This window comes from Oncorhynchus masou, chromosome 25, assembly GCF_036934945.1.
Source record: "Oncorhynchus masou masou isolate Uvic2021 chromosome 25, UVic_Omas_1.1, whole genome shotgun sequence".
In the NCBI taxonomy this organism is placed as follows: Eukaryota; Metazoa; Chordata; class Actinopteri; order Salmoniformes; family Salmonidae; genus Oncorhynchus; species Oncorhynchus masou.
Window position 1 is genome coordinate 41,759,808 of NC_088236.1, and position 15,673 is coordinate 41,775,480.

The 15,673-nt window shown below is 42.0% G+C and overlaps 2 protein-coding genes across 4 annotated transcripts in view; both read left to right on the forward strand.

Moving 5' to 3' along the window:
- Positions 1-2,556: 2,556 nt before the first annotated feature.
- Positions 2,557-3,141, forward strand: cldn26 (claudin 26). The gene is given in 6 exon segments (XM_064936511.1): positions 2,557-2,583; positions 2,585-2,741; positions 2,744-2,810; positions 2,812-2,875; positions 2,877-2,956; positions 2,958-3,141. Coding segments are annotated over 6 exon segments (579 nt in total).
- Positions 3,142-4,099: 958 nt separating this feature from the next.
- LOC135514362 (apoptosis-inducing factor 3) overlaps positions 4,100-15,673 on the forward strand; it is a 44,433-nt gene continuing 32,859 nt past the window's right edge. Inside the window, exons 1-2 of one of the 3 annotated variants that reach the window (XM_064937802.1) lie at positions 4,100-4,185; positions 4,331-4,401. In XM_064937802.1, coding sequence (XP_064793874.1) covers positions 4,115-4,185; positions 4,331-4,401 — 142 coding nt within the window. In that variant the 5' untranslated portion in view covers positions 4,100-4,114. Of the gene's footprint in view, positions 4,186-4,311; positions 4,402-14,114; positions 14,421-15,673 lie in introns of those variants that run through there. The other 2 variants (XM_064937804.1, XM_064937803.1) reach the window with 2 other exon arrangements.

Sequence of the window (15,673 nt, forward strand, 5' to 3'; positions counted from 1 at the left end):
GATTCTAACAATGTATCTCTTGCTCACCAGCTGCCAGTAGTGTGCAATCAACATTGCCTTTAGCCCAAAGGGAGATACAGAACCCAAGTGCCCAAAACCCTGTTTTAGCATGGGCAGAGCCATTGAGGACGCATCATTTTCAAGTAGTCAACTGGATGGGTCTTCTGGGTTAAGGTTCACATGATTCTATCCAGGTCATTAGCCAATGAATTAGACTCATGAGCAAACTTTCCATAACTGCAGGTGGCAGTAAATTGCCAACCCAGGCTTTATACCTGTTCAAACAACACACTCCAGGTGGCAGTATGCACCATTCCAGTTTGTTTACCAACTCATAGAGGTAATAGAAGAAAATAGTCTACTTCAAAATTGAGATGGCCTCAATGGCGCTGCCCGTGCGCTCACAGAAATATTGCGCCCTCTAACTGTCGCTATGCTTTAGCTGTTGGGCTGCAGCAAGCTGGCGTTTAGAAACTTGAAATATTAGACTTTTTGAAATCCAACAGACATTGAATCAAGGGACCACTTGAGGGCAATGGAGCACACCAATGCTGAAGGAGACCTTCAAGTCTGCGCAGGTTAACCCTTGACCTTTGTCTAAACAAATTACCAGTGTATTCCAGTAGTGTCAGGTTCCAATGATATGTGGAAGATAAGCTTGCACCCCCAAAAACTGTATGACATACTAAATTATATTTTGATATTTCTGTATACCGGAAGTCGACCTTACCTAAGGTTGCGAAGGGAGGGTATATATAAAATATATTGAATAAGATGATTATAAAATGATAACATTATCCTCAATATAAACCAATTTAGAGAATACCATACGTGTTTCATAGGAGTGTTTCAGCATGAAATGTCTTTTTTTTTTGCAAACTATGTCAATATGTTTAATGTTTTAGCATCAAACTGGGAAAGGGGGATACCTAGTTAGTTGTTTCAACTGAATGCCTTCAACTGAATCAGAGAGGTGTGGGGGGGCTGCCTTAATTGACATCCACCTCGGCATCCACCCCTTCAGCGCCCAGGGAACAGTGGGTTAACTGCCTTGCTCAGGGGCAGAATGACAGATTTTTACCTTGTTAGCTCGGGGATTTGATCCAGCAACCTTTTGGTGGTGGCAGTTGTGAAAAAAGGCAATTGTTGGAAGAGTTGGAGTTAATTGAAAATAATGCCATTGTTGATTTCTTTCATTAATTAGGCTATTTTCTCTTGAACCTTATGGTCTATTTTAGGGGTGTCAAACTTATTTCATGGAGGGCCGAGTGTCTGCGGGTTTTTCCTTTCACTTAAGACCTAGACGAACAGGTGAAGGGAGTTCCTTACTAATTAGTCATCTTAATTCATTAATCAAGTACAAGGATAGAGTGAAAACCCACAGACACCAAGCCCTCTGTGGAATGAGTTTGACATGTGGTCTTTCTACTAGAAACTCATGGACACATTAAATGAATACTAAATATGAATACATTTTTAAAAAGTTAAGTGTAAATTATCAAAATTCTGACAGATTGCCATAGACTTTCTGATAATTACTGAAGATTCTGGTAAATTACAGGTAGCTTTGCAACCTTAACCTTACCATTCATTTTGGATTTTTGGATCTGCGTATAGCTGGATCTACAAAACATGGCCTAGGATGTGGACTGATTTTGACAAAAGGCCACTTTTGAGATCTGAAAACATCTGATAAACTTTGATTGGAGTTTAATATCCGTTTTAAGGCTGCGTTGATTTTCTGTGGAATGTGACTCCTTTTCATCTGATCCCAATTGATTTCATGTAACATTTAAAATAAAACGCTTTCCCTAAAGTCAATGAATGAAAGAGTCGAGGGCTTAGTGGCCAGATAGGATTTCATGTTCCCTGCCAGCTACAAACCCAGAGCTCTAAAACCTAAATGAGGACCTCACCAAGTGTTGGGCTCTTGTTTAGCCTAAGTAGTATTGCTTTGAGCACGAGGTGCTATTAGTAGTCTTGACACTTGAGACATTTTGGCAAATCAACTGATTTTCTCTAGATGAAAAAAAACTTGACTCAAAGAGCCAATCTCAAAACCTCATATCAGTAACATCAACACATGGTTTCATTTGAAATAATGAGTTATACATGAGGCAGCAGTAGCCACTCGGAGTCTATTGAATCGGGCCACTCTGGACACCCTTGCGAGAGTTTCTGGCCTTTCCTCTTTGTGTTTGTACCTCCATGCCCAACTTGCTCATGTTTCCTTCCTGTGCACACGTTCCATCCCCATGATCACACTGGACATATCTGGTTTCATCTCAGAACAGTGCTCATTGTTCCCTACAATGATTTGTATCAATACAACAAAACAGTATGTCTGTTGTATTGCCTCATGACCTGGGATTATCTCCTGGTTATCAGGTGTATTTTATTAAGATGCTGGATGAGGCGGGCTGGCTTGAGTCGGTCCAAGTGCTACCACGGGATTGGGCACCCCGTCACCCTGTCGCTCACTAGCTGTTCTTCGGCCAATACAAAGAGAGGGACAGAGAGAGTGTGAGGAGTATAAGCGACGACGACTGACAGAAGATGGTGCTCCTGACTGCCAAAATCATGGCAGAGAACTGCGCTCTTTGTCACAGTCGGGGGTCTGGTCACTACTCTTGTAACCACCTTCATCCCCCTGTGGAAGACCTTGAACTCGGACCTGAACTAAGCGGAGAACTAGTAGTCAGGCCTGTGGCACACCTGCATCTTCACAGAGGAGGTTGGGATATTGCCTTTGAATCCCTCATGGCCCTGGCTGTGGACTTGCTGGCCTCCATGGTGCTCATGCTGTTGTCTGGGCACCAGGGCCCTGACCATGGTGGTGGCCTTCCCAGGCCTGGAGGGAGTGGAGCTGGGCTCTCGGGAGGCAGCAGGGTTTGAAGAGGGGCCTCCTCATTGTCAGCGGTGTGCTGTCCTGGGTGTCGGGGCTCACCACCCTGGCCTGTCCCCCTGGTGGCCTACATGACTGTGGTAGAGTTCTGGGACGAGAACCTGCCCGACGTGGTTTCATGCTGGGAGTTTGGAGAGGCAATGTTCTCTGGTTGGTTCTCGGGCCTCTTCTTGGTCATTGGAGACTCCCTCTTCTTTGTGGCTGTGTACATGGCAGACCACAACCTGCAGCAGTGAGTGGCCAGCCTCCCAAACACCCCCCAGGAGAAGCAAAGGGGACAGTACTACTTAAAGACAGGTTTCATAGTCAAACTTTCAGTTGATCAAGTTATCTTTATTGTCCCAATTGGGAAATTTGTTGTGCAGTCGGGGAAATGAAAATGTGCTGAAAAAATCCACTGAGTTGTTCTGCACATGACTTAAGTACCTGTCCACCAATGTCTGGTCCTGGGCTCTTTTTTAACTTTGGTCTGTCTGAATAGGCTGGTGACACTGGATGCAAAATTCCATTTTGGGAGTAGCAATTGTCCTCATACGCATCTCAGTAATTCCTCCACTAACGTTCTGATTGTCAGATCTGAGATAAAACCATTTAGCTCATCAGCCAGTCCTTTGTGTTTAAACGGTATCATCTTGTTTCCCTTGCCTTGTAGCCCAACCACAGTTCTCCCAGTCCTGTAGAGAGGCAGAAGATGCACTGTGTTGTGGTCAGATGAACTCTCGCTGTAGACTTGTAGGCCCCTCTGATGGAGCCATAACATAGGTTCAGGGTCTTGTTGAGGTGTGTTGGGAAGGTGACATTAATATGTGTTATTCTGAGTTTTCTTCATGTTACAGCGATTTAAAATGTCCTAAAATAATATTGGGGGAATCAGGAGACCGGGATTGCATTTTGTGTCACAGTATAAATAAGATTAGCATCATTCTTCGCATTGGCATTACGGTGAATGTAAACGACCATTATAAATATTTGGGGAAATAGAAAGGCAACAGCAGCTCAATATCAGGTAGACATAGTCTCGCAGGACAGTTACATTGTTGCACCATCGGTGATCTATGCACAAGCAGACTCTGCCCCTATGATTTCCCAGTCGAACTGCTGTCCCCATCCAGTAGGAACAGACACCCGAATCATTTTTATCTCCAAAGACGAGTCAGTCAGCCAAGACTCATTAAAAGCCATAAAACAGGTGCCTCTGCACTCCTGAAGATGATTGACCTTTGCCTGCAACTCGTCTGTTTTATTCCTCAAGGATTGCACATTTGCCAGGATACTATAAGGTAAGGGGATGCATAGCCTGCTGCTGATGTTTAATCCGTAATCGAACGCCACCTCTCCTCCCCCGTTTGTGAACACGGCCATCCTTTCCACGGTTCAGAGCATTAAATCTATTCATCGATTGCCAACACATTGCATGTGTTTCAGAAGAGAGTCCACAGACTTGTTAAGGAGTTTATCCACCGAAGCCGGGCGATCCCACTGCAGCAGGAACTCCAGTGAGTATCGTTTTGTTTGTTTGGGAGTGGCAAGAGTTCATGAAGGCCAATGGAGAGATTCAGTAACGTTATAATCAACCAAACGAGTGAAAAAAGTATCTCCATTTTACGAATGATCTCAAACATTTAGAACATTTGCCACATCTAACTGGACAAAAACAGACTTACTTGGGACTTTACAAACAACATAGTAACAGGAAGTGTAACACAAACACCTGCTATCTGGAGCCGCAGCTTTGAATGCCTAATTTGATTATTTGAATGAGAACGGTAAGAGAAGCTCCAGTTGACTGTGTGAAGTTGACTTCAGACTGTGATCACCTGGGTCTATTTTGAGATATTAAAACTAGGGTTGCAAAGCTACTGGTAATTTACCAATGTTACAGTAATCTTCAGTACATTTGGTAATTAATAGAAAATATATGGCAATCAATCATAACCTTGGTCATTTATACTTGAATAGTAAAGAAATAGAATCATTTATATCTGTCTATATTGTCCATTAGCTTCTAGTAGATAGACCGTATGGTTCAAGAGAGAATTGCCTAATTAATGAAAAAAGCATCTAATGAACAATGGCATTATTTCAATTAACTCTGCAACTCTTCCAACTAGTGACTTTTTTTCACAACTGCCACCAGTTTCACCACAGAATGAACATTGACAGCAAAAACATATAGACCATAGTTCATGATGAAACACAATGGTATTCACTAAACTGAAGTTATTTAGGATAATGTTTACAGCATTGTCACTATTTTTCTCATTTTATTCAATATATTTGACCTTGATAAAGCCACATAGAGGGCCAGAGGTTATTAAAGACGCCTGTGATAATCTCAAGTACCCAAAAGGGCCACTAGATGTTTTGTGAAAGATTACATCAAATCCTTGGTAGTTTACTGGTACATTCTGAACGTTTCCAGGAATATACCCTCCCTTTGCAACCGTGAAATGAAATATTTGATAGCCACCATTTGTATATTTTGTTATTGTTTGACATGGATAAAGTCCCTGTATTTCTGATGGAAAAGTGCAATGAAAGCTTTTGTCGGTAACCCTAACCCGTTTGCACTCATTTTATTAATTGCATGAGCCTCTGGTCATTTTAATTCATGTACCTGCTTGGTTCCTGTATGTCTGGTCTCTTGATATGGACAATTCCAGGGTAACGGGATTACGCTGAGAACTGTTTAAAATGTATTCCAAACTAAAACCATTGATTTCGCAGTTGAACATACCATATAACTTAACAAGTAAAAAAAAAATAAATGGATTGTACAATATTTGCCGATTTTTATTTTTTTATTATTTTCCAAATTCTTCAAGCTCTGTAAAACGTGTCATTGATAGACACGCATTTTCAAGTCTTGACTGAGAATTTTAAGCAGATTTAAGTCAAAACTGTAACTCGGCCACTCAGGAACATTCACTGTCTTCTTGGTAAGCTATTCCGGGGTAGATTTGGCCTTGTGTTTTTAGGTTATTGTCCTGCTGAAAGGTGAATTCATCTCCCAGTGTCTGGTGGAAAGCAGATTGAACCAGGTTTTCCTCTAGGATTTTTCCTGTGCTTAGCTCAATTCTGTTTATTTTTTATCCAGGAAAAACTCCCCAGTCCTTAACAATTACAAGCATACCCATAACATGATGCAGACAACACTATACTTGAAAATATGAAGAGTGGTACTCAGTAATGACTGGATTTGCCCCAAACATAACACCTTTGTTTTCAGGACAAAAAGTGAATTGCTTTGCCACATTTTTTTGCAGTATTACTTTAGCTCCTTGTTGCAAACAGAATGCATGCTTTGAAATATTTGTTCTTCTGTACAGGCTTCCTTCTTTTCACTCTGTCAGTTAGGTCAATATTGTTGAGTAACTAAAATGTTGTTGAACCATCCTCCGTTTTCTCCAATCACAGACATTAAACTGTTTTAAAGCCACCATTGTCTACATGGTGGAATCCCTGAGCGATTTCCTTCCCCTCCGGCAACTGAGTTAGGAAGGATGGCTGTATATTTGCAGTGACTGGGTGTAGTGATGCACCATCCAAAGTGTAATTAATAACTTTACCATACTCATACTTATTTATGCTTGACTCAAGACATTTCAACTTTTCATTTTTAATTAATTTGTAAACATTTCTAAAAACATAATTCCACATTGACATTATGTGGTATTGTTTGTTGACCAGTGACAAAACAAAAAAAGTCAAGGGGTGTGTAAGGTAACCTGTTGTATTTGGCGCGTGTGACAAATAAAATGTCATACAATTTGAAATGGTATCTTATTTTTTAGGGTCCCTGATCAATATTACATAACATAAGGGGGAGCTATTTATTTTCTAATGCAAACTCTGCAGTTATTTCTTTAATGTAATATATTGACGATCCCTAACGATCTCTAGATATAGTTTGACTTTGGATAGTTGTGGCAGAGCTAGGCTAACTCCAGCTACCTTAGCCACTGCTACCTAAACATCTATGGGAGGGGTGGGAGGGGTGGGGTCATGTGGTAGCTGTTAATTTATTTGGTTGCCATATCACCTTTAAGTAACATCAAGCTAAATGATTGAGTTGATTTGGCCATGCCGCATGCCTTTACTACTCCCATTGATTTTTAGCTAGTGGTGGCTAAAGTTAGCTGAAGTTTCTACGGGCTGTTTAAAGAAAACCGAACCATGGATTACAGTTAGTCTGGGCCCAAAGACTACTTTCAGCGTGAGGGACCGTCAAACAAAAAGTGTTGTAAAATACGGAACTTCCCCTTTAAGTATGGCAATTGCTGAGATTCATTGCGACAGGGAAGATAAATGAATTGTAAGCCTCAATAGATACTTCCAATGTTTTTTTGTGCACTTGGCCACACAAGGCAGCCTGAGTTCTTAATGCACATTTTGGCTCAGAAACAAGGAGCTAGACAAAAAAAAGTTTGTTTGAGGAAAGACTACGTCGTCTACTGTAAATGTAAAAGGGAGAAAGATCAAACAATCATTTAATACCAAGTAAAGTAAAATGAGTCACTCTCTGTGTCAAAGTCAGTTAAATCAGATGTTTTTGTATTTACACAGCCTAGTATTGCCCAGAGAGTGGCAGGGGTTAAGCCTACACTTAAAGCTGCTGACATTAACATTTGGAGATCGTAGCTCGTAAATGAGTCACCCATTTGCTAGCCTGTAGTACTTTAATCTGTGTTTTTGGAGTGTGTGGCTGGCTGTCCCTGGGCAAGTGTGCAGATAGGAGTACTACCAGAAATAACTGAAACTGAGTGATGTGCCAGTAATGGCATGTTGTGACCCTCTTCCTGCCGTCGGGTCGAGAGATGATCGGTCATCTTGCTTACCTTATAGTAACAATAACACTTGACAGACACACATGTGCATGCACACACACACACATTCACACACCCAGTGTTGCTGTTCTTTCTCTATGTGACCAGCAGAGGGTATTTTTTAGCAGAGCAACAATACACAAGAGCCCAAGTGATTGCTTGTTTGCAGTGGCTGAGCATGACAGGCAAATCGAAACATTTCATTTGCAACGTTATGGTTCAGCTGTCACCTCTGGGTCCAGGTATTTTAATAGTCTTTGTTTTTAATGACCTATATAATATTTTAAATACTTTTTGTTTACTTTCTAGCATTCAAAATAATAGAAAGCTATCTTTTAATTCCCCAAAACCTGTCAATACAACTCACTGGGACAAGCCAATTTTCTTGCCCGTAGTACTTTAAAGACTAGCAGTATAAAGGACTTGAATTATGTTTTAGCATTAATAAACAGTTCCATATAAACAAAATCATGTATGATGTGTAACTATTTGTCAATTTTAAGTGTTGTTCATGTTGCAAAGAGGCTCAAATGCCTACGCAATTCAAGAATAACCCAGCTGTGTGTTGTTGGTGCAGTATTTCCATAAAATCAATCACTTTACATGAATTATGATATGAGGCCTTGCCGTTGTCATAAATTACAGAGGGGATCTGACAATCCACCTGGATGATAATAAATCATTGTAAATGAACAATTCAATCAGAGAAACCAGCACAGCTATGCCCCCTCCCCCAAGAGCTTGTCGAGGATAACAAGGACTGCTTCAGTGTTCCCTTTTCCCACTCTATCCAGCAAGCAGGGGAAAACTATACTTTTCTGGTTGCAAACGGGTTTTCTGTTGATAAATACATAAGATTACAACCAAGCAAATATGTCTTTTTCCCTAACGTCTTGGGAATATTTCATATTTTGGTTATTAACTGGTCAGATTTACAACCAGTAAGAAATGTCTTCTGGTCGCTTCCTGAACTGAAATATAAACGCAACAGGCAACATTTTCAAAGTTTTTACTGAGTTACAGTTCATATAAGGAAATCAGTCAATTGAAATAAATAAATTGGGGCCCTAATCTGTGGCTTTAACATGACTGGGAATACAGATATGCATCTGTTGGTCACAAATACTTTTTTTTAAAGTACGTGTGACCACCATTTGCCTCATACTGCGTGACACATCTCCTTCACATAGAGTTGAGCAGGCTGTTGATTGTGTCCCACGCCTCTCCAATGGCTGTGCAAAATTGCTGGATGTTGACAGGAACTGGAACATGCTATCGTACACATCGATCCAGAGCATCCCAAACATGCTCAATGGGTGACATGTCCGGTGAGTATGCAGGTCATGGAAGAAATGGTACATTTTTAGCTTTAAGGAATTGTGAACAGTTCCTTGTGACATGAGGCCGTGCATAATCATGCTGAAACATGAGGTGATGGCGGCGGGTGACTGGCGCGACAATGTGGCTCAGGATCTCGTCACGCTATCTAATGTGCATTCAAATTTCCTTTGATAAAATGCAATTGGGTTCATTGTCTGTAGCTTATCCCTGCCCATACATAACCCCACCGCCAACATGGGGCACTCTGTTCATAATGTTGACGTCAGTAAACCACTTGCTCATATTACTGCTCTCTGCCCGGTACAGTTGAAAGCAGGATTCATCCTTGAAGACCACACTTCTCCAGCATGCCAGTGTTCAGTGGGCAAATGCTCACCTTTGATGAAGTCGGTTACGACGCCGAACTGCAGTCAAGTCAAGACTCTGGTGAGCTTGACGAGCATGCAGATGAGCTTCCCTGAGACAGTTTCTGACAATTTGTGCAGAACTTCTTCGGTTGTGCAAACCCATAATTTCAACAACTGTCCAGGAGGCTTGTCTGAGAACACCCCGCAGGTTAAAAAGCCGGATGTGGAGGTCCTGGGCTGGCGTGGTTACACATGGTCTGCGGTTGTGAGGCCGGTTGGAAGTATTGCCAAATCGTCAAAAATGACGGAGGCGGCTTATGGTAGAGAAAGTAACATTTAAATTATCCGGCAACAGCTCTGGTGGACATTCCTGCAGTCAGCATGCAATTGCACGCTCCCTGAACTTGAGACATTTAGTGGCATTGTGTTGTGTGACAAATCTGCACGTTTTATAGTGGCCTTTTATTGTCCCCAACACAAGGTGCACTTGTGTAATGATGATCATGCTGTTTAATCAGCTTCTTGATATGCCACACCTGTCAGGCAGATGTATTATCTTGGCAAAGTAGAAATGCTCACTAACAGGGATGTAAGCAAATTAGTTGACATTTTTGAGAAATAAGCTTCTTGTGTGTATGAAACATTTCTGGGATATGTTATTTCAGCTCATGAAACATGGGACCAACACGTTACATGTTGCAGTCACATAGGTATTTACAGTGGGCAGAAAATTTCCACACAGACAGGCATGTAAAGTGGCAAGAAAAAGCATGTGAACCCTTTGGAATTACCTGGATTTCTGCATAAATTGGTTGGTTTTCAAATTGGTTTCCAAATTTGATCTGATCTTCATCTAAGTCAAAACATATTGTGTTTCAACTAATAACACACAAATTATTTTATTTTTCTTGTCTATATTGAATACATAATTTAAACATTCACAGTGTAGGTTGGAAAAAGTACAGTTGAAGTCGGAAGTTTACATACACCTTGGCCAAATACATTTAAACTCAGTTTTTCACAATTCCTGACATTTAATCCTAGTTAACATTCCCTGTTTTAGGTCAATTAATTTAAGAATGTAAAATGTCCGAATAATAGTAATGATTTATTTCAGCTTTTCTTTCATCACATTCCCAGTGGGTCAGAAATTTACGTACACTCATTTCGTATTTGGTAGCATTGCCTTTAAATTGTTTAACTTGGGTCAAACATTTCGGGTAGCCATCCACATTAAGTTGTGTGAATTTTGGCCCATTCCTCTTGACAGAGCTGGTGTAAATGAGTCAGGTTTGTAGGCCTCCTTGTTTGCACATGGTTTTTCAGTTCTGCCCACAAATTTTCTATGGGATTGAGGTCAGGGCTTTGATGGCTACTCCAATACCCTGACTTTGTTGTCCTTAGGCCATTTTGCCACAACTTTGGAAGTATGCCTGGGGTCATTGTCCATTTGGATTACCCATTTGCGACCAAGCTTTAACCTCCTGACTGATGTCTTGAGATGTTACTTCAATATATCCACATTATTGTCCTGCCTCATGATGCCATCTATTTTGTGAAGTGCAACAATGCCTCCAGCAGCAAAGCACCCCCACAACATGATACTGCCACCCCCATACTTCACGGTTGGGATGGTGTTCTTCGGCTTACAAGCCTTCCCCTTTTTCCTCCAAACATAATGATGGTCAGTATGGCCAAACAGTTCTATTTTTGTTTCATCAGACCAGAGGACATTTCTCCAAAAAGTACGATCTTTGTCACCATGTGCAGTTGCAAACCGTAGTCTGGCATTTTTATTGCGGTTTTGGAGCAGTGGCTTCTTCCTTGCTGAGCGGCCTTTCAGGTTGTGTCGATATAGGACTTGTTTTACTGTGAATATAGTTACTTTTGTACCTGTTTCCTCCAGCATCTTCACAAGGTCCTTTGCTGTTGTCCTGGGCTGATTTGCACTTTTCGCACCAAAGTACGTTCATCTCTAGGAGACTGAACGCGTCTCCTTCCTGAGCGGTATGACGGCTGCGTGATCCCATGGTGTTTATACTTGCGTACTATTGTTTGTACAGATGAACGTGGTACCTTCATGTGTTTGGAAATTGCTCCCAAGGATTAACCAGACTTGTGGAAGTCTCCATTATTTTTCTGAGGTCTTGGCTGATTTCTTTTGATTTCCCCTTGATGTCAAGCAAAGAAGCACTGAGTTTGAAGGTAGGTCTTAATACATCCACAGGTACACCTCCAATTGACTCAAATTATGTCAATTAGCTTATCAGAAGCTAATATAGTGAGTTATAAGTGAAATAATCTGTCTGTAAACAATTGTGTGAAAAATTACTTGTGTCATGCACAAAGTAGATGTCCTAACCGACTTGCTAAAACTATAGTTTGTTAACAAGAAATGTGTGGAGTGGTTTGAAAACGAGTTTTAATGAATCCAACCTAAGTGTATGCAAATTCCGACTTCAACTGTATGTGAACCCCTAGGCTAATGACTTCTCCAAAAGCTAATTGGAGTCAGGAGTCAGCTAACCTGGAATCCAATCAACGAGATTAGATTGGATATGTTTGTTAGAGCTGCCATGCCCTAAAGCTGGAAAGGGTTACAAAAGTATCTCTAAAAGCCTTGATGTTCATCAGTCCACAGTAAGACAAATTGTCTATAAATGAAGAAAGTTCAGCACTGTTGCTACTCTCCTTAGGAGTAGCCGTCCTGCAAAGATGACTGCAAGAGCACAGCACAGAATGCTCAATGACATTAAGAAGAATCCTAGAGTATCAGCGAAAGACTTACAGAAATTTCTGGAACATGCTAACATCTCTGACGAGTCTACGATATGTAAAACACAAAATAAGAATGGTGTTCATGGGAGGACATCACGGAAGAAGCCACTGCTGTCCCCCAAAAAACATTGCTGCATTTCTGAAGTTTGCTAAAGTGCACCTGGATGTTCCACAGCGCTACTGGCAAAATAGCCCGTGGACAGATGAAACCAAAGTTGAGTTGTTTGGACAACACAACACTGTGTGTGCAGAAAAAAAGGCACAGCACACCAACATTAACCTCATCCCAACTGTAAAGTATGGTGGAGGCAGCATCATGGTTTTTGGGCTGCCTCTTGGCCTGGACAGCTTGTTATCATCAACGGAAAAATGAATTCCCATGTTTATCAAGACATTTTGCAGGAAAATGTTAGGCAATCTGTCCACCAATTGAAGCTCAACATAAGTTGGGTGATGCAACAGGACAACGACCCAAAACGCAGAAGTAAATAGATAATAGAATGGCTTCAACAGAAGAAAATACGCCTTCTGGAGTACCCCAGTCAGAGTCCTGACCTCAACCCGATTGAGATGCACGACCTCAAGAGCAGTTCACACCAGACATCCCAAGAATATTGCAGTTTAAACAGTTATGTAAAGAGGAATGGTCCAAAATTCCTCCTGACCGTTGTGCAGGTCTGATCCGCAATGACAGAAAACATTTGGTTGAGGTCATTGCTGCCAAAGGAGGGTCAACCAGTTATTACATCCAAGTGTTCACATACTTTAACCACGCTGCGCTGTAAATGTTTACACGGTGTGTTCAACAAAGACATGAAAATGTATAATTGTTTGTCTTATTAGTTTAAGCAGACTGTGTTTGTCTATTGTTGTGTCCTAGATGAAGATCAGATCAAATTTTATGACCAATTTATGCAGAAATCCAGCTATTTCCAAAGGGTTCATATACTTTTTCTTGCCACTGTAGGTTAGGGTTACGGTTAGGGGAAGGGTTAGCTAACATGCTAACTAGTTGCTAATAGCTATAATGCTAAAGTTTTCAGTGATGAGATTTGAGGACGTAACCAACATATCATGCTAGGGCCTCCCGAATGGCGCAGCGGTTTAAGGCACTGTATCGCAGTGCTGAGGTGTCACGGGCTGTGCTGCAGCTGGACGAGACTGGGAGGCGGCGCACAATTGGCCCAGCATCGTCTTGGTTAGGGTAGGGTTTGGCCGGTTGGGATGTCCTTGTCCCATCAGGCGGGCCGGGTGCATGCATGCTGACACGATTGCCAGTTGTACAATGTTTCCTCCGACACATTGGTGCGGCTGTCTTCCAGGTTAAGCGAGCAGTGTGTCAAGAATCAGTGCGGCTTGGCACGGTCATGTTTCGGAGGACGCATGGCTCTCAACCTTTGCCTCTCCCGAGTCCGTATGGGAGTTGCAGTGATGGGACAAGACTATAATTCCAATTTAGATATCACGACAAAGGGGTGAAAAGTTTTCAAAAAATAACAAAAATTAAACATCATGCTCATTTCACTGTCCTGGATTTACATTTACTATGTTATGTTTAGTTTATGAGACCAGTCTGACCAGGCAGAGCAAGCAGGCAGTGCAGGGGGGAGCCCAGGCAGACCAGCCAGTGCAGGGGGGAGCCCAGCCAGTCTTTAAACAGGCTTAACTGGCAGTCAGGTCTTTAGCATCTGAAGGCGATGCTGAAAGGATCTAAGCAGGAGGGGGAGTGTGTGTGTGTGTGTGCGTGTGTGTGCGTGTGTGGGAGAGAGTGAAAGAGGAAGGGGGGGAAGAGAGCCGAGCACTGTGAGAATTTGTGCCATGTTAGCATCCACCCAGCAACTCCGTCAATACTGCATACGGCTTGGAAACTGGCAGAGGTCCCTGGGTGCTGCATTCGCAGGCTCCGTCAGTGAGAGAGAGCAGCTTCCACGACCCCCCCCCCCCCAATCACTGTGCTGCTCGAGAGGTTTCTCTCAGTGATAGCACATCCACTAGAGCACCGGCCGTTACTGCTGCAGAGGAGGAAGTGGGGACAGGAGGAGAGCTGAACGGGAGATACGGAGTGGGAATACTCTAGAAGAGCGAGACAATCCCGGAGGAGGGACAGGATTCTCGGAGGACTGGTTTGATAGCATGCTACCGTGCTCCACAGGGAAGGCTGAACATTGGGACGTTTGACAGACAGGCACTCGACAGTGCACCTGCTCCACACTGGATTGTTGGGTAAAATTATTTTCCTCTTTTACAGTAGGCAAGGGCTGATTTTAGGATTGTACTTGTTACTGCTGATATATCTTAGTGTGGTGCTTAGTATATCAAATGGACTATACTACATTCTGTGTTCAGCATGTGGTACAGCACTATGTCCATTCAGCATTATAGAGCCAAGGAAGTACCTTGTTTCTGGGCCAGTTCCACATATTTCTGCAGTCCTGCTAAAAGAAGTGGAGAAATGTGGTGCAGTGATATATCAAATACTCTGACACACAGTACACCAATAAACACAAGGCACTTCACAAATATGTTCACTTATACAGTGGCAAGTGTGTGTTTATGTTCGGGAAATTACAGGAATATTGCCTCAATTAGGAAGTCTTTCATTGAGGGATATTCTGCCCTCAACACAATGAAAGGTCCACTGAGGGAGATAACAATTGCTTCGTTTCATTTTGATATTGTGTGTGTGTGTGTGTGTGCGCTCACGTGAGCGTGTGCAATTCATGTGTACCTAGGTGCTGAATGTGTGAAATGCCTGAGAAATTGGTTGTTTCAATCGTTGTTTCTGACCATGGAAACTGGTCCCCTGCAGGAGTGGACACCCCTCTGTAAAATTCTATTCTGGTTTTCCATGACATCACAACTCCTTTGGCCTAATTTGGAGGCAAATGCTGAAAGTAGCACAAATGCCCTGACACTCCATCTCTATAGTGCCGCTGCCAGCTACTCCACGTTATATATGTCTTTAATTCTTCATTATTTTTTGTTTATCTGCCAACTTCAACATCAGACTCAATGTTAATGTGCATGTTTTTTTCCCAGATAGGGGTCTTTTTTTTAATTGAAGTAAATTCCGTTCAGTTTCAAGTTTGGTGTGAAGTTACATGGTTAACACAACTAATTGTAGTATACCACATGGTATTCCTGCCTTATCTCACCAAGTGTACTAATGGTTACCCTCTGATTTCCACAACAAGTTCAACAACCTGACCTCTGCAGCCTGATCATGGAAAAAACGCATTTCAGAGATCATATGTTACATTCCAGACTTAACAACTTTCAGCATCTATTGAATGGCAACTTAACTGTCTTTTAGGCGTAGTATCTACATGGAACCTTGTTCATCTTGGACATATGCATGATTACATGATTTAACTGTGATGGAGGAAACGTAACTGTACAATTATGAACCTTCTGTTTCCATGGGACTGCCAAGACCGAAGACACATTTTACACGTAAAAAGAAACGTTAGATTTTG